We start from the raw sequence: 25,668 nt of genomic DNA, 5'->3' as shown, positions 1-25,668 counted from the left end.
CTTCTGAGGTTTAAGTGTAAAATACTGGAAATTACAATGTAATCTGTTCTAACCAGGTGGTGAGGCTACACCAATGAGCTTTCTTCTTTTCACACAGTAGTTAAAGGCACAACAACCTGGTCCTCTTTTACATCTGGCAACCCCAGTTCCAACAGGTACAAACATTGGGATAACCAGATCTTATAAAAATGGCTGTAATATTAATTTGGTACTCATAGAAGAGTAATTATTCTGAATTACTCTTTTTTCTTTCTTTATCCAGTGGCCTTGTAAGGGGAGATGTCAAGAGAAGGGAATACTTGATGATAGTGGCTGACAAACTGATGATGTTGCTAAATGGAATTATTTTGTCAGATATGGAATTATTGCTGTTCATTTAAAGTACCAAACAATTGAATAATTGGTAATCTTTTATCTGTGCACTTTTTGTCAGTTTAATTTAAAAAAAATAGAAAGCATACTAGTGGCTTATGAGAAAAACTGAAAATGATTACATATACTGTATATTAAAATGAGAAAGTAATAGTAGTACCTGACAAGATGTTAATGGAAATGGAAATTAAAAAAACAAACAAAGCAAAAACTAATAGAAGAAAGTCCCTTATTTTATTGGGGTGTCAATATATGATCCTCAGAGTGGGGTGGTGGATGCCGAGTAATGGCCATACACCATTTCCATACAAAAGCTGGCTATGCACTTCTCATCAGCCCAGCCATTTCCATGGGTTCCTGGAGAATGGTGGGAAACTGTTGCTGTTGCTATCTTTTGCTTTGAGGTGCATTCAATATTGTCCAATCATATTTGCATTAAAACTACGAATTTCTCAATTGTTTTATATGGGCAGATCAAAGCTTGGGTTGAACATGTGCTAGGAAGTCCTTTCTGATGACAAATTATCATTTGCACTTACCTTTTATGGCTAGCTAAACAAATGTCAGTCCTAACTCTGGTCCAAAAACACACTGCAGAAATAATCCATCTTGAGACTGCTTTAACAGTGTTAGGGAATCCTGGGAACTGTAGTTTATTGTGGCACCAGAGCTCTCTCTGACAGAGAAGGCTAAATGTCTCACCAAACTACAGTTCCCAGAATTCTCTAGCATTGAGCCAGAGCAGTTATAGTGGTCTCAAGGTGGATTATTTCTGCAGTGTATTTTGGACCACTGACTTCATTAGTTAAACATGCTGAAAAGCGCATTTATTATACATTTTGTCTCAGACTTCAGGTTCCACAGCCACTAGAATCTTGCTTTTTGATTTAAAACTGGGAATCTGGGCTAACTAGTCACCTCTGCAAGGTACAGACTACCACCTGCAGACCCTTAACCCTTTAGATTCAAGGTTCAGTGCATGGGTTTCCCATCAAATATATATTAGCAGTTGTCACAGGCAAATCAGGCATTCCTAGATTTATAGAGGTTTATGAGAGAAGCATTATTGTGTAAGTTAATACTGAATATAAAATGGTTGAGTATAGTCTTAACAAAACTTTAAAATGGTTAAATAAAAGATACTTTATTGCACATGGTCCTCCTGTATTTCACAATACAGAAGGATCTGATAGTTCACTTGCTGCCTGAATAACTTTTATTGTTCTGATTGTAATTTTTAAATGTATCATCATCATCATCATCATCATCTTCTTCTTCTTCTTCTTCTTCTTATTATTATTAATGTGTCTTCACTGTTTACATTCAAGTCATTTCCGACTTATGGTGAATCTAAGGCAAAGCTATCGTGAGGTTTTCTTGACAAAGTTTGTTCAGAGGAGGTTTGCCATTGCCTTCCCCTGAGGCTGAGAGAGTGTGACTTGCCCAAGGTCACCCAGTGGGTTTCATGGATGACCAAGAGTCGAACCCTGCTCTCCAGAGTCGTAGTTCATTGCTCAAACCTCTACAGAATTGTGGAACTGACTTAGGTCCAAAACACTGCAGAAATAATCCAGTTTGAGACTGCTTTAACTGCCCTAGCTCAGTGCTAGGGAATCTGGGGAAATGTAGTATATTGTGGCACCAGAGCTCTCTCTTACAGAGAAGGCTAATAAATGTCTCCCAAAACTACAGTTCCCAGAATTCCCTATCATTAAGCCAAGACAGTTAAAGCGGTCTCAATCTGGATTATTTATGCAGTGTGTTTTGGACCTTCCATCATCCTGCCAATGCGTATTATATGTTTTTTAAAAATATGTATACAGTACTTCTTTGAAATTCTTTGAAAAATTAAACATAAATTAAATTTTATTAGGGCATAAGCTATTTTGGATGAGTGTTCACTTAATTATAGTAATTATTAACATTATACTAATTAACATTATACTAAATTGGCAGGCATTGTATTAGGTTGTGTAAATTGTAAACAGTGAGATTGAAGAGAAATGCAAAGCAATAAACACAACCTAAGAAGTTGAAGGAAAGGGAGAGCTACTGTTTTCCTTTTCTTCATCCATTCTTGTTTTATCTCTGCTTATCTCTTCATAGTAGATAAGTTTCTCTGCTCCTACAGTACTTTCCTTCAACCAGAGGAAATGGGCCATCTGGAAAGAAAGATAAGGCACATAAAACAAAAGATATATGGAAAAAAGAGGCCTGTGGCTCATCTTTGATCTATGGCTATTCCCTTCACCTTTCTCTACTCCTTCTCTCAATGTTTGAAAGTTGGAGGACAGTACCAAGTATCTGAGGAGAGAGAATTTTTTTGGTAGAAAGGAAAACTATATAAACTAATTATGCAGTGGGATCTTGTAGTACCTTTGAGACTATGGTCCAAAACACACTGCAGAAATAATCCAGTTTGAGACTGCTTTAACTGCCCTGGCTCAGTGCTAAGGAATCCTGGGAACTGCAGTTTATTGTGGCACCAGAGCGCTCTGACACAGAAAACTCAATGTCTCACAAACCTACAGTTCCCAGGATTCCCTAGCATTGAGCGAGGGCAGTTATAGCAGCCTCAAACTGGATTATTTCCTCCCATCATCCTGCCAATGCATATTATATTTTTTAAAAAATGTGTATGCTTCCTTTAAATTCTTTGAAAATTTAAATATAAATAAAATTTTATTAGGGCATAATAAGCTATTTTGGATGATGATTCACTTCATTATATAGTACTAATTTCTGCAGTGTGTTTTGGACCCAAGTTGAGTTTTCTTCCACCTTTCCTAGCATTATTGTTTTTTTTTCTAGTGATCCATGCCTTCTCATTATGTGGCCAAAATATGATAGTCTCAACTTGATCATCTTTGCTGCCAAGGAGAGCCCTGGTTTGATCTGTTCAAGAACCCATTTGTTTGTCTTCTTGGCTGTCCATGGTATCCTAAGGACTCTTCTCCAGAATCACATTTCAAATGAATTGATTTTCTTTCTTCACTGACCAGCTCTTGCATCCATACATGGTAATTGGGAATACAATGGCCTGGATAATTCTGGCTTTAGTGCTAGTATGTCTTTCAGTATCTTCAGTATCTTTTCCAGTTCTTTCATAGCTGCCCTTCCCATTCCTAGTCTTCTCATTTCTTGACTGCAGTCTCCATTCTGGTCAATGTTTGATCCTACATTTGAGAATTCTTTAACTACTTCAATTCCCTTGTTGTCTAAATTGAATTTGTGTATTTCTTTTGAGTTCATTATTTTTGTTTTCTTTATGTTCAGCATCAGACCTACCTTTGCACTTTCTTCTTTGACCTTCCTTATTAACTGTTCCAATTCCTGATTGTCTTCTGCTAATAATATGGTGTCATCTGCAAATCTTAGGTTGTTAATGTTACTTCCTCCTATCTTAACTCCTCCTTTCTCTGATTCTAATTCTGCTTTTCTTATGATGTTTTCAGCATTTAAGTTAAACAAGTAAGGTGATAGGATGCAGCCTTGCCTGACCCCTTTGCCTATTGGGAACCACTCTGTTTTCCCAAATTCTGTTCTGACGATGGCCTCATGTCCTTGGTACAGATTCTTCATTAGGACTATTAGATGTAGTGGCACCTCCATGTCTTTGAGTGTGTTCCATAGCTTTTCATGATCTATACAATCAAATGCTTTGCTGTAGTCTATAAAACACATTGTTGTTGTTGTTATCCACCCTTGAGTCGATCTCAACCCATGGTAATTATATAGATGAGACATCTCCAAGACTCCCTATGCTCCACTTCTCTGCTTAGGTCCTGCAAATTCATACCTGTGACCTCCTGAATAGAGTCCATCCATCTAGCATGTGGCCCTCCTCTTTTTCAGCTTTCCTTTACCTTTCCTAGCACTATTGTTTTTTTCCAGTGAGTCATGCCTCCTCATGAAATGGCCAAAGTATAACAGCCTCAGTCTAATCATCTTGGCTTCCAGAGAGATTTCTGGTTTGATCTGCCCTAGGACCCCTTGGATTGACCTCTTGGCTGTCCATGGAACCTCAACACTCTTTTCCAGCATTAGTTCTCTTCCTATGCTCTTTTTTAACTGTCCAACTCTCACATCCATATATGATAAGGAATGCAATGGCCTGTATGATTCTAACTTTCGTGCTCAGTTGTATATCTTTACATTTTAGGATATTTTCTAGTTCTCTCATAGCTGCTCTCCCCATTCTTAGTCTTCTTATGACATCTTGACAGCAGTCCCCTCTGATCAATATTTGATCCCAAGTATGAACTTTCTTTTACTGTTTCTATTTCCTCATTGTCTAGGTTGAATCTGTGTAAATTTTCTGTGGCCATTATTTTTGTTTTCTTTATGTTTAACAATAAGCCTGCCTTTGCACTTTCCTCCTTGATCTTCCTTAGTAGTTGTGCCAAGTGTGTGATGTTTTCAGCTAGTAGTATGGTGTCATCTGCATTTTTAGATTGTTGACATGCCTTCTCCCGATTTTCACTCCTCCTTCTTCTGTGTCCAGTCCTGCTTTCCATATAATATTTCCTGCACACAGGTTGAACCAATAGGGTGAGAGAATGCAGCCTAGTGTGACCCCTTTGCCAATTGGGAACCATTTTGTTTCTCCGTGTTCTGTCCTGACAATGGCCTCCTGTCTTGAGTAAAGATTCCTCAGTAGGACTATCAGATATGTTGGCACTCCCATGTCTTTAAGGGCATTCCCTAGTCTTTCGTGATCTATGCAGTCAAAGGCCTTGCTATAGTCCATTGGTTCCCAACTTTCCTAATGCTGCGACCCTTTAATACAGTTCCTCATGTTGTGGTGACTCAGAACCGCAACCATAAAATTGCAGTGTCTTGGTTCCCAAGACCATTGGAAATATGTGTTTTCTGATAGTCTTAGGCGACCCCTGTGAAAGGGTCTTTTGACCCCAAAAGGGTTGTGACCCACAGGTTGAGAACCACTGATACAGTCTATAAAGCACATGCTGACTTTCTTTTGGAATTCCTTGGTGTACACTCCATTAGCCATGGCATGTTTGCAGTGTGGTCCCTAGTGCCCCTTCCTTTTCTGAATCTTGCTTGAACCTCTGGGATGTCTCCCTCCATGTTTAGTTGGAGCTATTATTATTATTATTATTATTATTATTATTATATACTGCAGAATTTTCAGCATTAATTGCTTGCATGAGAGATTAGTGCCGGTGTCCTATAGTTGCTGCAACCATTCCCACAATTCCATCGTATAATGAATGGAGCCCTGGCAGTTAAAGTGGTGTCAAACCGGATTATGTCTGCGGTGCGAATGCAGTCAAACTGTCAAAGGGATCTTTCTTTCTTTCTTTTTTTTTAATTAAACGTGTGTCCGTTTCCTTGAAGGAAACGAATTCTAAGAGACGGGGAGAAAAGGAGGAACTCAGGCCCAAAACCACACTGCAGAGATAATCCACTTTGAGATCGCTTTTAACTGCTCTGGCTCAAATGCTAGGGAGTTCTGGGAACTGTAGTTTTGAGAGACATTTATTTGCCTTCTCTGTCAGGGAGAGCTCTGGTGCCACAATAAAACTACAACCCCCAGGATTTCCTAGCTACCAGTGAGCCAGGGCAGTTAAAGCGTTCTCAAACTGGATTATTTCTGCAGTGTGTTTGGGTCCTTTACCCTCCACGACTTTTTTTACCTCAGGCTGAGGCGAAAAAAGAGAGGTACCGGGTCCCCTCAGAGCAGGGCGATCCTGATAGGCTGGCCGCCCACCCGCGGCGCCTCTGAGTGGACGAGGCGGGGTCACGTGACCCGCGTCCCCTCCGGGGGGCGCTCTCGCTGGAGGCGCCAGCGCCAGAGTGGCCTGAGCAGCCGGAGGAGGAGGTCGTGCCCAGAGCGCTCCTCTCTTCTGTGCCTTTTAGCCGATGTCGAACCGCAGCCGGGAAGCCGCCCCCAAGCGGGCGTGCCCCACCAGCCCAGCCGACGACCATGGGCTGCACACGCCGGAGAAGCGCAGCACCACCCCCTTCGCGGAGGCTCGGGCGGCGCCGGGCCCCAGCGGCGGGCTGCTCCACCCGCGAGAGTGGGACACGGAGCGCCTGTGCGCGTTCCTCCGCGGAAGGGGCTTCGGGGATGCGGCGCTGCTGAGGGGCTTCCGAGGTGAGCGAGGCGGAGAGAGAGAGAGAGAGAGAACGACGCCGAGCCACTTTCCCCGCCTTAACCATTAATTAATTAATTATTCTCCCGCCTTTCTCCCAACTTGGGACCCAAGGCGGCTCACAACATACACACACACACACACACTTGTATGTTGTGAACCGCCTTGTTTATATATATATACACACACACACACACACACACATGCTATTTTTCTCCCACCTTTCTCCCCAGTTGGGACCGAAGGCGGCTCACAACACGCGCACGCACGCACGCACACACACGTATACATATATACTGTACTGTATATGTATGTTGTGAGCCTCTTTGCGTTTATATATATATGTGTGTGTATGCTATTTTTATCCGCCTTTCTTCCACTTTGGGACCCAAGGCGGCTCACAACGTGTGTACACACACACACACACACACACACACACGTATACATACAGCTGCCTTGGGTCCCAACTTGGAAGAAAGATATGAAAACAAGACCCTTAAGCAGAGTACCTTTGAGACTCACTGAAAGAAAGAAATTGGCAGCATGAGCTTTCCTAGACTTCAGTCTGTTTCCTCGGATGCATTTGGTGGCGCGGAAGCCAGGGCCAGGCATACATATGCCATTGGTGTGTGAGGATGGCAGGGCAAATCACAAATCCTTTTGTGTATGGAAATGAAGTCGCAGGTCCAGTTTCATTGATGGATGGTCCTTAGTGCACAAAGACCTAGGAAAATGGAGATGGAGTGGCAGATCCAGTTTTGCCATGGGACTAACCTGTGGTGAGGAGAATAGATGGATGTAGGGCACCCCCAAGAGGATGGTGAGGCCAGATAGGGTTGAAGTGTGTGTAGCGAGTAAGTAAACTACTGTATTGTCTTTGTTCAATCCGTTGTGGTTTGTGTATGAATTCCACAAAATTGGACCTGCAACTTCATTTGCATACACAAAGGACTTGTAATTTGAATTTTCATCCTCTCGTGCTGTGTCCACATGATGTGGAGCCAAAGGAGCGCTGTTAAAGCTGGGGTTCTGGTGGCTATGGCACCCTTTCAAGGAAACCAAAAGGAGCCACTTTTTCTGCCTCCTTTTTGTGCCCTGGAAAGGCCAGATTAGGGGCACAGTCTGCAGTTGCCACAGCTCTGATCTGGCAAAGATAGAGGCAGTTGCAGTCCTGAAGTCACACTGATTTCTTCATCAGGCAAACAGGAAAAAGAAATTGAAGATGTTAGTCATAAGCCTGCATTGTCTGTTCCTGGTCTTAGTTCAGATGGTAGGGAGGGCTATCTGCAGGCTGGCGCCTCCCCTTTGCCCATGCGGTGTCAAACTGCAAAAATGGTGTCAAACTGCATTGTTTCTACAGTGTAGATGCACCTCTTGAGTCTCCAGGCACAGCCTCAACTCCCTTAGCACCTGCTCTTTAACCACACAAAAAAGTGGATAACAGTCTTAGCAATTAACACATTACTACATGCCCCATCATTTAGCAGCATCACTCTACAGGCCTGAACAGACAGGCCAAAATAAAGCTGCTTCAGGTCACTTTGGAAGTATGCCATGTAAATGACACACACATCTTAAGAGTCCAGAAGCTGCAGCCAAAGCTGTGCTCCAGTCCTTAGGACTGCAGTGTGGCTTTGGTGCGGCTTCCAGCCTTTTAGGACACATGCATCATTCAAGCAGCATATCTCCAAAGTGACCTGAAGCAGCTTTATTTTGGCCTGTCTGTTTGGGCCTTAAAATACATGGTGAGCAAGCAAAGCTATGACAAGCAAATCTAACATGCTTCACCATGTCAGACAAGCTTAAACCTTCATTTCCTGCCAGAATTACAGTGTCTCAATCCTTTCCACCATAAGCCAGCCAAAGTTATCACCTCCCTGGGGCATCACTTCCTTATGGTGGGAACTGTAGCTTCCAGCTCAGGCAATATTCTGTGCAAATGTAAGTCTCAATTTGTAGTGCAGTGAAAGAATTTTACCTTTCTTGGAGTTAATCCCAGTCCTTTGGTTCCCTTTTGATTAGGTATCACTGTTGTGGTTAAATTTGGTATCTTGAAATCCAGGATAAATATACATTCAGGGGTAGCTATGCTGGCCATGTAGCAAAATATAATAAAATCCAAAACCACAAACAGTGATATTTGCATTGGGCCGACTACAAAGCATGAAATACATTATGCAAGCTTTGGAAGCTTTGCTGACTTTGTCTTTAGGCAAAGATGTTAAAAATGATACAGAAGGGAAAAAATGGTGATGTTGTTAGAGCCATCTGACATCTCAGACAGAATTTTGGCCTGTGACTCTTAACATACTGTATATACTGGACTAAGGGTGCTCAACAATGGCTCCTTTTCATCCTGGAGAGAAGTGACCAGTGGAGTCCCACAGGGCTCTGTCCTGGGCCCAGTGATATTCAACATCTTTATCAATGACTTGGAGGACAAAATTGAGGGCATACTTATCAAATTTGCAGATGACACCAAATTAGGAGGAGTAGCTAATACCCCAAAGGACAGGATCAAGATTCAAAATGATCTGAACAGACTAGAAAACTGGGCCAAAGCTAACAAAATGAAATTCACCATGGAGAAATGTAAGGTACTGCACTTAGGGCAGAAAAATGAAATGCACAGATATAGGATGGGTGACACCTGGCTGAATGAAACTACATGTGAAAGGGATCTAGGAGTCCAAATAGACCATAAGTTGAATATGAGTCAACAGTGTGATGCAGCAGCTAACAAGGCCAATGCGATTTTAGGCTGCATCAATAGATGTATAGTGTCTAGATCCAGAGAAGTCATAGTGCCACTATATTCTGCTCTGGTCAGGCCCCACCTGGAATATTGTGTCCAGTTCTGGGCACCATAATTCAAAAAGGACATTGAGAAATTGGAGCATGTCCAAAGGAGGGCGACTAAAATGGTGAAGGATCTAGAAACCATGCCCTATGAGGAACAACTTAGGGAGCTGGTGTTGTTTAGCCTGGAGAAGAGAAGGTTAAGAGGTGATATGATAGCCCTGTTTAAATATTTGAAGGGATGTCATGTTGAGGAGGGGAGAAAGCTTGTTTTCTTCTGCTCCAGAGATTAGAATGCAGAACAATGGATGCAAACTCCAGGAAAAGAGATTCCACCTCAACATTAGGAGGAACCTCTTGACAGTAAGGACTGTTTGACAGTGGAACAAACTCCCTCGGAGAGTGGTGGAATCTCCCTCCTTAGAGGTCTTTAAACAGAGGCTGGATGGCCATCTGTCAGGGATGCTTTGATTTGGATTTCCTGCATGGTAGGGGGTTGGACTGGATGGCCCTTGTGGTCTTTTCCAACTACAATTCTATGAGTCTATGAGACTATAAGTTGATGTCATATACATACAGTCATCCCTCCATATTTGCGGATTTGATTATTCACAGATTTCATTAATATGTTCTCTTGAGGACTGTCTAGGTCCTCCAGTGCAACACTGTGGTCAACTTTAACTAAACGTTGCACTGAAAGACCATTTGTAGCTACTCCAGTGCCATTCTATGGTCAGTGTATGTTGGACATTGACCACAGGGTTGCACTGGAGGACCTAGAGATTCCTAGAGAGGTGTCCTCTCAGGTAAAAACAGCATTTTTGTTATTTGCAGTTTTCCATATTCACGGGGGTCTTGTTCCCCTAACCCTAGCAAATATGGAGGGACAACTGTATAAGTCGAGGGCAGGTTTTGGGGCCAAAACAGTGGATTTTGATATGACCCGTGGATAAGTTGAGGGTAAAACATAAGCACATGCAACAAAGGATGTAAAGGATAAAGTAAAGGAAAACAGTGCCAAAGAACTTACAAAATTCCAGCAGACATATCTATTTGTGCACATACTAAAGGCTGGATGGCTGAGAGAGTAGAAGAGGCTCAGTGCTTCTAGGGCAGATTAAACTCTCACCTTTCACCATATATATATTATATGCATTAAAATACAGTACTTACATTGACCCACGGATAAGTTGACTCAGGTTTTTTGGGTCAGATTTTTTGATCTAAATCTCTAGACTTATACATGAGTATATACAGTAATCACCATGTTTCCCCTCTATGATCTTTATTTACCATCTTTGCCAGATGAAGAAGCCAGTGAAGATTTATTAAAGGTGCCAGTGGACTCTTTAATTGCTTTAGAGTAGCACTTCACCATCACCACCCCAGTTTCATCTTGCTAAATATTCTTTTTCATTTCACTAGTCACCTTGCATTGTGGGATATAGATGCAAATTAATTAATTAATGAATTCTGGGGCACATTTATTACAGCAGAAGATTCAAACAGTCCAGTCTCATTTATGTTCATGCAGAAGGAAGGTGGTGCATTATAAACATTTAACCTGAGATACGTATGCAGAGTATTTTTTGCTAGATTAAGAAATTTAAAAAGATTTAGTCTTTTTAAATCATTTCAATAAGTAAATTCATTGTGTAGTGCTGTGAAAATATGCACAGTATTTTGTCTAAAATAACAGTATTGAGTAACTCACTCTACATTAAAAGTGATGGCTGTTACTCAGGTTGCTTTCTTCCTCTGCTATCATTGCTTCCTTCACACATTATTTACTAAATCTGTTTGAAAAAACATTGATATACAATGGGCCCTTGATATCCACTGGGGATCGGTTCCAGGGCTCCCCTGGGTAGCAAAATCTGTGGATGCTCAAGTCCTATTCTGTACAATGGGGTAATAAAATGATGTGCTTTATATAAAATGTAAAAATTCCATGTTCCTTGGTAGCATACAGGTGGCCCTCTATATCCACAGCTTGAAAATATTTTCTAAAAAATCCAAAAAGCAAAGTTCAGTTTGGTTTTGCTATTTTAAAAAACTGATGATTTATTCTTTTTGTTGTGTTTGTCCACACCCAACAGTCCTAAGTGTAACCAAAAATTTGTGTGATACCTGGTAAAAACTGATTTATATACATCTGTGTCTCCATCATGTCTTAAGACCTTTGACCATTCAAGCCTTAATAACTCCCATCAGTATTATTCCTCAACCTCTGCCCGATGAGATCTGAAAAGCAGGTCATTTTCTGTAGTTAATATTTCCTTATGCAGTTATTTATTGAATTTCCTATTAATGTTAGGAAACTGTTTAGATTTTAAATTTTCTATCCAGTAATTCTATCCTATGCTGTTTTTCATTAATTACTCAGTTTAGCTGAAACTTGCCATTCAGGTATAGTACTTGTTAGCCACTTCTCTCTTGAATAATCCCATTGATGAAAGATCACAGGTGTTATTTGAGGCATTAGATATAGATAACCTATTGTGAGATCATTCTTGTCAATTAGTTAATTAATTGCAATCTTGATTTAGAAATGATAACTGAGAAAATAGGTTTCCAGGAGAGAAAACTATAGAAGAGCTTGCCAATGTTATCAGTTGGAAATAACTTGTAACATATACGTGCTCTTTGTTTTGAGACTTGGGTCAAGAATATAGTTTTGAGATTTGTGTCAAGAATGTAGATGTGTGCAATACTGAGAAATAAACTCCAGGGAATAGAAAATACCATTATCGTTCTATTTGCTTGGTGCTGCTGACATGCTCAGCAGGGTTATCAGTTCAAGCGTCAGTTCTCTGCCTTGTGTTGCATAAATCTGCTGTTCTGTTAGAAAGAATCCAAATGCTAAAGAAAAAATAAGAATCTAAGTAGTAATACATCTTATCAGAACCAATTCAAAACCATGAAGCAATGAACTGTCATGCAAGATTTCTTGAATTATTGCTCAGGTGTAATATTCAGTTGAGGTGGGGGTTGGCTCATTTTGTGAGCAGGAGTGATCCTATATGGATTTTAGGTATTTGGAGTGGGAACCTTGTAGTACTGTTCAGGGATTGTTCAGGACATGGGGATAAAGTATGTGAAGAAAGGATGCCTCCCTCCCCCTGGAATTTCCTCTTGAAATATCCCAATATAGTGCAGAGGGAGGAATTTCACATTATCACTTATTTTTCCCCTGACAGGATACTTATTTTTATCTGCTAGAAGAGGCTTAAGCAGTCTGGTTCCTTATCTTCCATTCCTCCTCTATTTGCTTTACTTTTTCCCTCTACTGATATTGCTCAATAATGCATGGCTTAGCTGCTCTAAGTATTCTTTTGTTAAAAATAATATTTATTAATAATTTTCAGAGTAAAAAAAACATACATATATAGACCTTAACAGAGACATAAACTTAAAATGAGCACCAAAGCAAAACAAAAACAGCAACAAAGCAAAATAACTCTATATATGCTACACACACCCTAATAACATATACTGTACTGTTTCTCCTACTCCTTATCCCCATTTAAAAAGACTTTCCTCTTTTCTCTAACTGCCACTTAACCATATACTACATTTAACCATATATTTTCTCTTCCCATCATTATCTTACTGTTATTTAGTCTTCATTAAATATCTGTTGTATAGCAACTTTTCTTTCCTAAATCTAAAAAAAACAACACCCCATTTTTAGTTTACTTTCTTACTGTTATGGGAATTGTATCTAGAGAGCGGCTCTGAGTATTGTGAAGAGTCATCATTGCATTGCTTTGGGTGTAAAAATGCATTCTTTCTGAACTGAGTATGCTTTTGTGCAGTGTGGGAATTGTCTGTGTATGCAAGGACAGCTCTCTTATTTTTCAGTATTTCCTTTCCATTTTGATTGGCAGAAAGTTGGTTAAGTTTAGTAAGATAAAAGCCTCTATCAGCAGTATTTACAATCTTAATATTCTAATTTGGAAAATCTCTGCAGTTTAGTTGGATTTTAATACGATGGCTAATGGAGCACACCATGGAATTCCAAAAGAAGATCAGCATGTGCTTTATAAACTATAGCAAAGCCTTTGACTGCATAGAGCATGAAAGGCTATGGAACGCTTTTAAAGACATGGGAGTGCCAACATATCCGATAGGCCTGATGAAGAATCTGTACTCAGGACAAGAGGCTACTGTCAAAACAGAACATGGAGAAACAAAATGGTTCCCAGTTGGCAAAGGCTTCAGACAAGGCTGCATGCTTTCACCCTATCTGTTCAACTTTTATGCAGAACCTATAATAAGAAAAGCAGGCCTGGACACAGAAGAAGGAGTGAAAACAGGAGGAAGGAATATCAACAATCTGAGCCGATGACACCATATTACTAGCAGAAAACCTCAAAGACCTGGAACACCTGCTAAGGAAGATCAAAGAAGAAAGTGCAAAGGAAGGCGTAATGTTGAACATAAAGAAAACAAAAATAATGATCACCAAGGACCTTCACAGGTTCAACCTAGACAATGAAGAAATGGAAATAGTAAAAGAATTTTCATACATGGGATCAAATATTGATCAGAAGGGGACTCCAGCCAAGATATCACATAACAAGACTAAGAATGGGGAGAGCAGCTGTGAGAGAACTAGAAAATATTCTAAAATGTGAAGACATACAACTGAGCACAAAAGTTAGAATCATACAAGCCATTGGATTTCCTATTACCATGTATGGATGTGAGAGCTGGACAGTTAAGAAAGAAGATAGGAAGAAAATGAATTCATTTGAGATGTGGTGCTGGAGAAGAGTGCTGAGGATCCCATGGACAGCCAAATGACAAACAAATGTGTCCTAGAGCAGATCAAGTCTGAAACCTCCCTGGAAGCCAAAATGACCAAACTGAGGCTGTCGTACTTTGGACACATCATGAGAAGGAAGGACTCATTGGAAAAGACAGTAATGCTGAGAAAGATTGAGGGAAGTAGAAAGAGAGGAGGGCAATTTGACCTACAATCAGTCTTGTAGCTCAGTCTCCTTGGCCATCTGTCCATAATGCATTGTTCTAATGATGCCCTCCTTTGCCAGGGATCTGTCTCTTCCTTTGCCAGGGGGTCTGCTGCTTAACATAATAGATTTGGGTTTCTTGCTGGGAGCAAGAGAGGTTGTGCTTCACAGCAGTGCCAGTTTCTGAGAAGGCTTCCTCACCCTGTTTAGTAGGGCCAGCCTTATAATACTGTACTAAAAATAAAGTACAGGTTGAGCTCCCATTTCCGGAATTCTGAAATACTCCAAAACCCAAAACTTTTAGTGGGTGGCTGAAATAATAATGCCTTTGCTTGAAATGGTTGGTTTCATACATACATACTTTGTTTCATGCACAAAATTATTTAAAATATGGTATAAATTTATCTTCAGACTATGTGTATAAGGTGTATGTGTTTAGACTTGGGTCCTCTCTCTCTCTCTCTCTCTCTCTCTCTCTCTCTCTCTCTCTCTCTGTGTGTGTGTGTGTGTGTGTGTGTGTGTGTAAAGGCAGGTATTCCAAAATCCAAGCACTTCTGGTCACAAGAATTTTGAATAAGGGATACCCAGCCTGTATTATAGTGTTGGATGCAGGTTGCCTGTGTTCCAAGGAGGAATAGTTTACATTCTAGAATAGAAACCATTTCCTATAAATACAGTTTTTGTTCACATTTTGATTTTGGTTGCAGGTGAAATTTCTGTATGAATGCGAGAGTGAAACCAGAAAATAACAGGAATAAGGCAACTGTGGAGAGCTAGTGTGGTAAATCACACACTCTCAGTCTCAGAAAGGCAAAGGCAACCGCCCTCTGATAAATCATGCCAAGAAAATATAGGTTTGCTTCAGGGTTGCTGTAAGTTGGAAATGACTCTAAGGCATACAACAACAAATAATGTTTGAGAGCCAGTGTGATGTAATTGTTTGATTGTTAAACTATGACTCTGGAGACCAAGGTTCAAATCTCTGCTCAGCCACTGAAACCCACTGGGGATGTATTTACAGTGTAGAAATACGTAGTTTGACACCACTGTAGATGTGCTGTAGCTCTATCCTGTGGAATCTTTTGATTTGTAGTTTTACAAGGTCTTTAGCTTTTTCTGCCAAAGTGTCCAGATGCCTCTCAAAACTACAAATCCCAAGATTCTGTAGGCTGGAGACATGGCAGTTAAAGTTGTGCCAAACTACAATATTTTTACAGTGTAGATGCACACTGGGTGACGTTGGGCAAGTCACACAGGGTGAGACTGTGAGGAAGACAAAAGCAACCCCCCCACCAAAAAACCCCCCAAACAAATCTTGTCAAGAAAACACTATGATAAGTTTGCCTTATGGTTGCCATAAGCCAGAAATGACTTCAAAGCACACAACAACAGCAACAACAAGGTAATTGTGACTCATCACAGTTTCCCATTATAATAATAATATTCCCCATTATTCCTTGCCACTGGCTAGGAATTAGAGTCAAACAAAGGCTGCACAACCTTTCTGTAATTTCATATATTAGGGATTTCAGAATAAGATATTATTTTGCTTATCCTTTTTTTAGTGTGAAATCTACCTAAATAATCTTGAAATACCAAAAAATTTTAGAAACATAAACATGTAGGAAACTAACAATTGTTTTCTTTTATCCTTAGAAAATAGTATCACTGGTTCATGTTTGCCCTACCTCACAGAATCTCGTCTTGAAAAAATCGGAATTCAGTAAGTGGAACTGTTTAACTTAAGCAGTTATAACAACTTGTGTTGTAGTTCTTAAATAAATATTTTCTCCAGTTAGCACCTATTCTGATCTGTATACTGCTGAAGAATGACCCTGATACTGATCTATCAGTGCTAAGTTTAGCTGAATGTATGCATAACCTGCACGTTGTAGGAAGAAAGGATGTATTTAAAAATTGATAAATTTTCTGTTATTCTTGGCAGCAGGAACAGCACAGTATTCCTTACATGATACAAAGGGGCAGGACAGACCGTCCAAAAAGGGCAGCCTGCCAGAGGTCTAGTTTCCTCCGGAGTGAAGCCGCAGCCACCAAACCATGTGGCTTCGCGCCGGAGGAAAAAGAACCTGCAAAAAGCGGGTTCTTTTTCCACCACACCAGTTATACCTGAGTGTGCCAATGGTGCACTCGGGATGTAATTTGCGCAGCACGGCGTGCGGACACTATGCATCCCATCCGTACATGCTAGGGTTAGGGACTGTGCGGTTGCTGCATGGTCCCGTAACCCTAGCATGGCGCGAGCATGACACTTTAGCGCCGTGTGTACTGCACCTTAATCTTCAGGTGTTATTGTTGCTATTAAAAGCTAAGACCTACTTTACTTCTGACATCTTAATCATTGCCAGACAATTGCTGAGTCACAAAATTAAAAAAGGACTTTAATTTCATATATTATACTACAAAAATTAACCATGTGCTCAGGCAGCATAACAGCAGATGCTGTTTTGTTTTCTTTGCAGTGTGTCACAATAGAAGGTATGTAATATACAGTAGAAAGTAAAACATATGTGCTCACAGAAAAGTGAGATCAAAAAAGATCTTTTGAGTGTTAATCTGAAATAATTGTAGTATTGTGCACCTCAAACTGGGAGGAGTTTTCTGGGTTGCTTTTCAACCATCTGTTTCCATGCTCCCCCCCCCCCCCCCCCAGCATGAGCTCCCTGGAGGTTTCTGAAAAACCTTCCATAGCTATTGCTCCATAGAGGGTCACTGGGGTTGTGAGGGAAGAGAACGGATTGTTGAAAAGCAGCTTACAAAACATTCCACCTTGAAGTATGTAGAGATGGACTCTAGGGCGTTTTTGGAAGCCTTGGCTTCCTTCTCCTTGATGTCTATTCCAGCGCTGACCCATGGATAAGTCAACAGGTGTTTTAGACTTAAATTTCTCAAGTTGTAGTCGAGTACAGTATATATGGCAGTTGTTGTCAATGCATGAACATAGAATATATACCCATTTGCTTTTCTCCCAGAGTGGCAAGCATTCAGTCCTAATCAATCAAGCAATCAGTCAATGTTTATTGATTAGCCAAAGGGCCATGTCAGAATACCACAAAGTGAAATAGAACGCTATATAAAAGATTAAATAAAATCTTTAAGAGTATGAGTACAATACAATAGACAATACAACAAAATTTGTATAACACTCTGTATAAGAACTCTATATAAAAGGTTAAATAAAAATAATATACAATGAATGAGTAAAAATATAAATACAATAATCAGTAATACATTAAGTAATTATAGTAGAGGTAAATTTATACATTCAGCCCTGTTTATAGAGGAAAAGAATGATATAACTTTAATATTGTCATTAGAGTGAATATGAAAATTCATATGTGACACAGTATTTTATGATTCTGCAATGCCTGCTGCTCTGGACTTGCTGCAGTTTATAAAAACAAGTAGTTTCCGGCTCTTGTGAAAATCTTTAATAAGTGAAAACTGCTGTAAAAATGTTTGTAGTACTGCAGTTAATATAGATTTAATGTCAAGTTTCTTGTTAACTTGTTGAATTTAACCCAGTGTGATGCTTGATAATTTTCAGAAAGATGGATGTGAGAGTAAAGATTCTGAATTGTCTGCACAAACTGGCACAAAGTCATGCTGTTATAATGAAGGTGAGAGAAGTACTTGTTTCAGCTGAAAATAATTTTTGCCTTTTATCTGTGAGACTAAAAGAGATACCTACCTCCACCCCACAAACTGCTAGTATAAAGATAGTGCCTACATTACTACTATATATACTCAAGTATAAGTCGAAATTTGAGTCAGAAAACGGACCCAAAAAAACTCAGTCGATTTATCCATGGGTCAAAGTAAGTACTATAATTTAATTTTTATTTTTTGAAAAGGAACAATTCCCTGATAAAGGCAAGAGCATAACTTGTCATTGAAACAGTGGTCCCCTCTACTCTCTCATCCTTCCAGCCTTTAGGGTGAGCAGAAACAGTTATGCCTGCTGGAATTTTGTAGGTTCTTTGGCATTTCCCCCTTTGCTTCATCGTTTAGATCCTGTGTTACATGCCCTTAAGTTTTATCCTCGATTATAGGTCATAGCAAAAAACATATTTTTGGCCTCAAAACCTGCCATCGACTTATGCATGAGGTCAGCTTATAGTTGAGTATATATGGTAATTTTTGTTATTAGTGATGACATTTCAGATACGAAACTCTTGTATACTTAATGATTTTAAAATCATACTTCTATCCCTTTCTGGCTGTTCTTCCTCAGGCAAGAGTAGCTGCCATTTGTGGTAGAAGAGGGGATGGGTAAAGAACTATCAAAATATATTGATTAATGGTTGGAAATTGTCCAAAGGGAGAATCAGTTGGATTTTGGCTTCTTTGAATGGAAAGATCTCTAGTCTTTGATAGAAGGGCAAATCTAGATGTAGTTTTATAAAAATGAGACTGATGGTGGTAGAGCATTCTTTCATATTTAAGAATGGAATGAGAATAGAAATGAGAAAATAGTGTCCTTTGCTTGTTAACTGTTCTATGATTTAGAATTGCCTAATTACCATGACATGTTGCCTGGGGGAATCTGGAAACTAGTCCAAATCTTTTCTCACAGTCTCAGTGTGCCATGTTGATCTCAGTTAAATTGTCAGCTGGCTAAATTATGAAAAAGCTTTATGGGCTGTCATACATTTTTTAGTCATCTGTGACTACCTTACAGTATTTGTTTTACTATGAAACAGAAAAAGTATTCTTGGTTCAGAAGTTCATTTTTCCTAATATAACATGTTTGTTTCTCTTGTTTTCATAGTCCACCTGTTATATAATTTTTTAATTTTTTAAAAAAAATTCCAGGTATTTAACGACCCTATCCACGGTCACATTGAAATGCATCCTCTTCTTGTTAAAATAATTGACACACCTCAGTTTCAGCGCCTCCGATACATTAAACAGTTGGGTGGAACTTACTATGTTTTCCCAGGAGCTTCACACAACCGTTTTGAACATTCCCTTGGGTAAAGATATCTTGTATTATTATTATTATTATTATTATTATTATTATTGAGCTGAATACTTTGCCACTGCTCTCTACTGAAGACTGCTCACATTTACCTGTGAACATCAGTGAATGCAATATCACAAATTCTATAGTAGCATATATGGATAGAGACCATTTTTCTATTCCAATATTCCGTTCTCAAAATGTTGTCCTATCCTGTTTTTGTGTTAAATGTTTTGACTAGATGGAGGTTCACAGAGTATAAAATTTTACTGAAATGTATACCCCCCGCCTGCATCATAGATAGAAGAAAGCACCATTCTCATAGCCTTGTTTTCTGTCTTCGGCTACATCTGCAATGGAGAAAACATGCAGTTAGACAACACTTTTAACGGCTGTGGCACAATACTATGGAATCCTGGAATTTGTAGTTTGTTGTGGCAGCAGAGCTCTCTGTCAGAGAAGGTTATCCCAAAGAACTACAGATCCTAGAATTCCATAGCACTGAGCCATGGCAGTTAAAGTGCTATCAAACTACATCATTTCTGCAGTGCAGATGCTGTCTTTCATTTAAGGTACAATGCAGTTCACTTTGTATGAATTGCTACTAAAAGGATTGTAGGTCTTGTATAGGGAGACCCTCTTCAGGACAGTGCCTATGTGTGTCTTTGAAGAGTATATAAGAATAGATGAAAGGGAGTTAGAAAGAAAACAAACCCCTCTTATTTCTGATGGTCTAAACACAAACTGGTTCTAAACAACGTGAGATGTAATACGGCTGAGAATGGACGTATAGTGTTTCTTCTTTCTGAAGAAAGGAAATTGGTATTTGTTTCAATTTCATTTTATGTTTGAATGGAGAGTGATATTGATTATTGAAACAGTCAACATCTCATTGGTAAATAACATCTACACTGGGTTTATAATTGGGGTTGAGTTACCCTGGTAACATTTCACAGTTGTACCAACTGGCAAATCTGTGTTTTGTTTGTAAACAAAAATTAAAGTAATACAAAAATGAAACTTTTTTTCCCCCTTGCTACATACAGAGTTAGCCATCTGGCAGGCCGTTTGGTTCGGGAATTGCAAGAGCGACAGCCCGAGTTGGATATTAACCACAGGGATATTTTGTGTGTTCAGATTGCTGGTCTCTGTCATGATTTGGGTAAGATTCTTTTCAAATATCCTAACAGAATCATATGCAACATGAAAATAATTATGCCATCTGATTCTAAAATATTTTGACAAATACACTTATGTACTCTGGTCAGTAATTTCTGACTTAATTTATAGTACTGTAGAAAGATAAGCTAAAACTGAAAGTAGATTTTAATGTACTAAAAAAGTGTTGTTGCTTGTGCATGTCCAAGTTCCCATTTGAAATCATAGAGTTGGAAGAGGCTGCAAGGGCCATCCAGTCCAACCCCCTGCCATGCAGAAAATCTAAATCAAAGCATTCCCAACAGATGGCCATCCAGCCTCTGTTTAAAGACCTCTAAGGAAGAAGACTCCACTACACTCCAAGGGAGTGTGTTCCACTGTCGAATAGCCCTTACTGTCAGGAAGTTCCTTCTAATGTTGAGGTGGAATCTCTTTTCTTGTAGTTTACATCCATTGCTCTGGGTCCTAGTCTCTGGAGCAGCAGAAAACAAGTTAGCTTCCTCCTCAATATTACATCCCTTCAAGTATTTAAACAGGGCTATCATAACACCTCTTAACCTTCTATTCTCCAGGCTAAATATCCCCAGCTGTCAGGAATCCCCTTCATTCATTTATTCATTCAGGGGTTCCTGTCATGAGGGTTATAGATTTAGGGTTTTGTTAGAATATTTTTAGATTAAGTTAGTAGTTGGTTTAATGTTAGATTTCATAATGGGTTAATAGAAAGTACTAGAAAGAGATAGACTGGCTGTTAAAATATGTGCTTGCTTGGTAAGGTTGGAATGCTTGCTTGTTAAGGTTGGAATGTGGAGGGAGTTACCCTGCCAGCAGAGGCTTCATCTTCAAAGGGCTGGAGACTGGTCTCTGTGATGGGAGGGATAACTGAACCATAGAGTGCTTATTGATGTTATAATGTTGCTTATATGATGTTATGCTAATATGTTCACTATATTTTAATATGCTATTATGTTGGGTTGCGGGATGATGGGGTTTCCAGTTATGCTTAACTATGGATAGGCTGTTAAGGTTTAATATAAATTAGTCCTATTGTGGCTTAAGGTTTATTACTCAAGGTCACAGGTGCAGTAGGGAGATAATGCTGTGTGAGAGCTTAATTGTTTTGAGAGTTTTGCCAAGACTGGAGGACATTAAATCACTTGGGAGGAAATTCATCACTGCACGGGAAAGAGTTATCCAGTTAGTTTGTTTTATTGCTTGATGGGGTTATAAAAACAATATGTTCATGCTTACTTTCATTCCTGACAAAACAAGTCACTTCTGTTGTATGTATCTCTTTCTTCAATAAAGCTGTTCTTTTTCAAAGTACAGTCTCTTGTTGCAAGATGGGGGGCTGCAATTGGGAGCCTGACACCAGCTCTCTAAGTTGTTTTTCATAGGGCATGGTTTCTAGACCCTTCACCATTTTAGTCGCACTCCTTTGGACATGCTCCAGTTTCTCAACATCCATTTTAAATTGTGGAGCCCAGAACTGGGCACAGTATTCCAGGTGGGGCCTGACCAGAGCAGAATAGAGTGGCACTATTACTTCCCTTGATCTAGACACTATACTTCTATTGATACAGCCTAAAATTGCATTGGCCGTGTTAGCTGCCGCATCACACTGTTCACTCATGTTCAATTTGTCGTATACTTGGACTCCCAGATCCCTTTCACATGTAGTCTCATTCAGCCAGGTGTCGCCTATCCTATATCTGTGCTTTTCATTTTACTGCCCTAAGTGCAATACTTTACATTTCTCCGTGTTGAAATTCATTTTCTTAGCTTTAGTCCAGCATTCTAATCTATTAAGGTCATTTTGAATTTTGATCCTTTCCTCTGGGGTATTAGCTGCTCCTCCTAATTTGGTGTCATCTGCAAATTTGATAAGTATGCCCCCAATTTTGTCCTCCAAGTCATTGATAAAGATGTTGAATAGCACTGGGCCCAGGACAGAGCCCTATGGGACCCCACTGGTCACTTCTCTCCAGGATGAAAAGGAGCAATTGTTGAGCACCCTTTGGGTTCGGCCAGTCAACCAATTACAAATCCATAACAGTTATGTTGTCTAGCCCACATTTCATTAGCTTGTTTGCAAGAATGTCATGGAGAACCCTGACAGATTAATATCATGAAGTTGTTCTAGCATGGTATCTCTCCAAAGTGTGTGGAGGAGAGAAGGTGCAAGAGCTGATCTGGAAGTAAGTGTACAGTCGGTTTTGAATAAAATAATCAAGGAATAGAAGCCTCACATAAGGAATAGGTAGGTTCATAGCTCAGCAATTCTCCTTCAAAATACACGGTTGGCACCTATGCCAATGCTTTTGCTCCATTTAGACTAAGAGTAGACTAAGTTTAGTACCAAAGGCATTTTTGAGGACCTCTTCCTGAGTTTTTTTAAGGAAAAAGCCTCTTCCCCATTTTTGAACTTGAAGATTCAGAAGTGTGGCAGAATTAAGCTCACTGCAGGCTTGGAAGTCATTTTTGGCCTTGAGAAGGGGTGTGTTTTTGAGAAGCAAAAAGGTTTTTGGGGAAGGAGGGCACTGGCCCTTCAAAATCCACTACCTGATCACTCACTGTGTCATCCTTACCCTTTAAAGTTGCCCAGTTTAGATGTACCAATTGCACCCTTACCTGAAAACAACAGATCTTGCCACAGATTCACAGTATTAGTTACATCCAACTGGACTGATTATTTTTTTGTTTGTTTATTTTAGAAATTCTTTATTCCATATATTAAGACTGAGGCAAATTCAGTTACAAGGTACAGTATATCGAAAGCACATAGCACTTCAAATATTTGTATGTGCTTGCCTCCCACCCCCCAATTGGTTTTCAAGCCAAAATATTCCTATTCCCAGGACTACTCCTTTGTACCAAGCATTCCCACCAAATTGACCTTGACAATTCAAAACACATTCTTTCTTCCCTCTCATCTGCTCATTAGTCAACTTCAAGAAGGATAAACAGTCTCTCCACCCATCATTGCCACTTGTTTAGCATAACATGTACAAAATCTCTGGCTAACAAGCATGACAGGATCTATGATCCTGACTTATGCCATACCTCTGATAAAGAACTTGAAGAAGGGCCTCAGCTGAAGATATGGAAACTGTTTTTCATGATGCTGTTTTAAAACTCCAGCTGGATTACTGTTGCTGGAGTAGCAACTTTGTACATTTCAAAAGCTTAATAAAGAAGGAAGTGATCGGAAAAAAGGGCAGTAGTTTATTTGTTGGACCTACTATTTTTCATTATTTCAAAAGAAAGCAAATGACAGCCTACTCAAAGGTTTAGCTTTTGGTTGCTGTAGTTTTGAAATTGTTGATTGAGAAGGGCTAAAAAATTAATAAGCATGACAAATGTGTGTATATACCTCTGTCATATCCCTACTGCTCTTACACTACATTGTTCTCACTTTTAGGTCATGGACCATTCTCACATATGTTTGATGGAAGATTCATCCCACTTGCTCGCCCAGGATACCCATGGAAGGTATGTGTATTACATGCAGAGTAATAGGCAAACTATCCCCATTTCATTAATAATTACATACATTGTGTTGTTCTTAAATATATTAATTATGTGTGTCAGCTAATGATATTTTAAGACTTGAAATATGTAGGGATTTCTGCAGAGTGAGTGATTTGTTCATTTCAAAGTATGGGGGAGCAATAGAATTATGGAGTTCCTAGCCCCAGCTAAAGTAGACTATTTGAATCAATTGATCAATAGCAAGTCAACACTGCTATACATTTCATTGGTTCATTGGGTTTCCTCTAATTGGGACTAGCAGTTGAATTTAGGCCAAAATTTCTGACTTACAAATTACAGCCTGTTTGAGAGTGAGATATTACAGTTACACTGATTATGTATTGGCATGTTCTGGTTAGGTACAGCTTCCTAGATCTTGTTTAATTGCTTGAGCAAGGTGGTAACAAGAAAACTGTGTGTTGTTATGCATTGTTTGTGTATATTAAGCCATTATTGCTTTCTATGAAGTGTTAAGGAAGTCATTTTATTCTTGCATTTAATTATAATGTTTTTGTTGACCGCATATGTTTTGCTTAATAATTAACTTCCCTTCTCCATAGCATGAAAAAGCTTCTGTTCAGATGTTTGAGCACTTAATCACTTCCAACAATCTGAGGCCTGACATGGAATATTATGGTCTCCAGCTGAATGAAGATATAGACTTTATCAAAGAACAGATAGCAGGACCCATTGAGCCAAAAAAAGATGACTCTTCTGTGAGTCTCATTTTCCATCTCTGCCTGTTTATTAAGTGTTGTTCAGGTTTAGTGGAATGTCACCTCTGTCTGTCTGTCTCTCTGTCTCTCTTTCTCCCTCTTTCTAGTTTAAGGAGAGAAGTCTCTAGAGAAAAGATGAGATGTGCATGAAAGGCTTTTTTTCTTGTGGAATATTGCTGATTTTGTGAGAGCCAGCATGGTATAGTGGTTTGAGCATTGGACTAAGACTCAGGTGACCATGGTTCGAATTTTCGCCCACCCATGGAAACACTCAGCAGGTCATACTCTCTTAGATCCAGAGGAAGGCAAAATCAAACACCCTCTGAACAAATCTTACCAAGAAAACCACATAATCGTATGGTCTTGGGGTTGCCACAAGCTGGAAATGATTTGAAGCCACACAATAACAATTACTCATTTGAATGTACTGGACATATTTTTAAAATCTTAATGCATAGGGTAGAACTTTCATCCCCTTGTTAGGTTGTCTGTGATTAAAAAGGAATCTGGATGTACAAAGTCAATGGAAGTTCAGAAGCAAAGCATAATCTTTGCATAAATAAGATACTAAAGTCTATTCTCTAATTTCCAATTAAGGTTGCAAGTTAGTGGGGTTGGAAGAGTTCTGCCTGAGACCTTGGGGCACAGTTTTCAGAGTATATGGCCCAATGGTTTGAGCAGGTTCATACTCAAAAAACAAGCCTACAGATCTCTACTTGGATGTTAAGTACTATTGAGGTTGCTCTCAGGTAAATGTATACAGGATTACACCAAAGTGTAACAGAAATCCAAGTACAATCACACTGATCTACTACTGTACTTTGATCTCAGTTGCTATAATTGTTAGGGAGTAAAAGGCAGAAGGATGCATTGAAATATTTCATTTCTTTAGATCCAGGTAGGAATAATGCACTCTGTGGCCCCAGTCAAATCTTGCTTTAGCAGAAAGAAAACCTTTTGGATTACAAACCAAAAGTTTCATGCAAATAGTAGAACAATAGGTCATCCTTTGAAAG

The 25,668-nt window shown here is 39.5% G+C and overlaps 1 protein-coding gene across 1 annotated transcript in view; it reads left to right on the top strand.

Moving 5' to 3' along the window:
• The first annotated feature begins 6,194 nt into the window (after positions 1 to 6,194).
• SAMHD1 (SAM and HD domain containing deoxynucleoside triphosphate triphosphohydrolase 1) overlaps positions 6,195 to 25,668 on the top strand; it is a 37,994-nt gene continuing 18,520 nt past the window's right edge. Inside the window, exons 1-7 of the mRNA XM_042463092.1 lie at positions 6,195 to 6,493; positions 15,923 to 15,989; positions 17,832 to 17,904; positions 19,100 to 19,260; positions 20,294 to 20,409; positions 23,827 to 23,897; positions 24,497 to 24,652. Of these exons, the coding sequence (XP_042319026.1) occupies positions 6,259 to 6,493; positions 15,923 to 15,989; positions 17,832 to 17,904; positions 19,100 to 19,260; positions 20,294 to 20,409; positions 23,827 to 23,897; positions 24,497 to 24,652 (879 nt within the window). The 5' untranslated portion in view covers positions 6,195 to 6,258. The remainder of the gene's footprint in view (positions 6,494 to 15,922; positions 15,990 to 17,831; positions 17,905 to 19,099; positions 19,261 to 20,293; positions 20,410 to 23,826; positions 23,898 to 24,496; positions 24,653 to 25,668) is intronic.

The sequence above is a fragment of the Sceloporus undulatus genome, chromosome 4, assembly GCF_019175285.1.
Source record: "Sceloporus undulatus isolate JIND9_A2432 ecotype Alabama chromosome 4, SceUnd_v1.1, whole genome shotgun sequence".
NCBI classification, from domain to species: domain Eukaryota; kingdom Metazoa; phylum Chordata; class Lepidosauria; order Squamata; family Phrynosomatidae; genus Sceloporus; species Sceloporus undulatus.
This window is presented reverse-complemented; position numbering and strand designations above follow the sequence as displayed.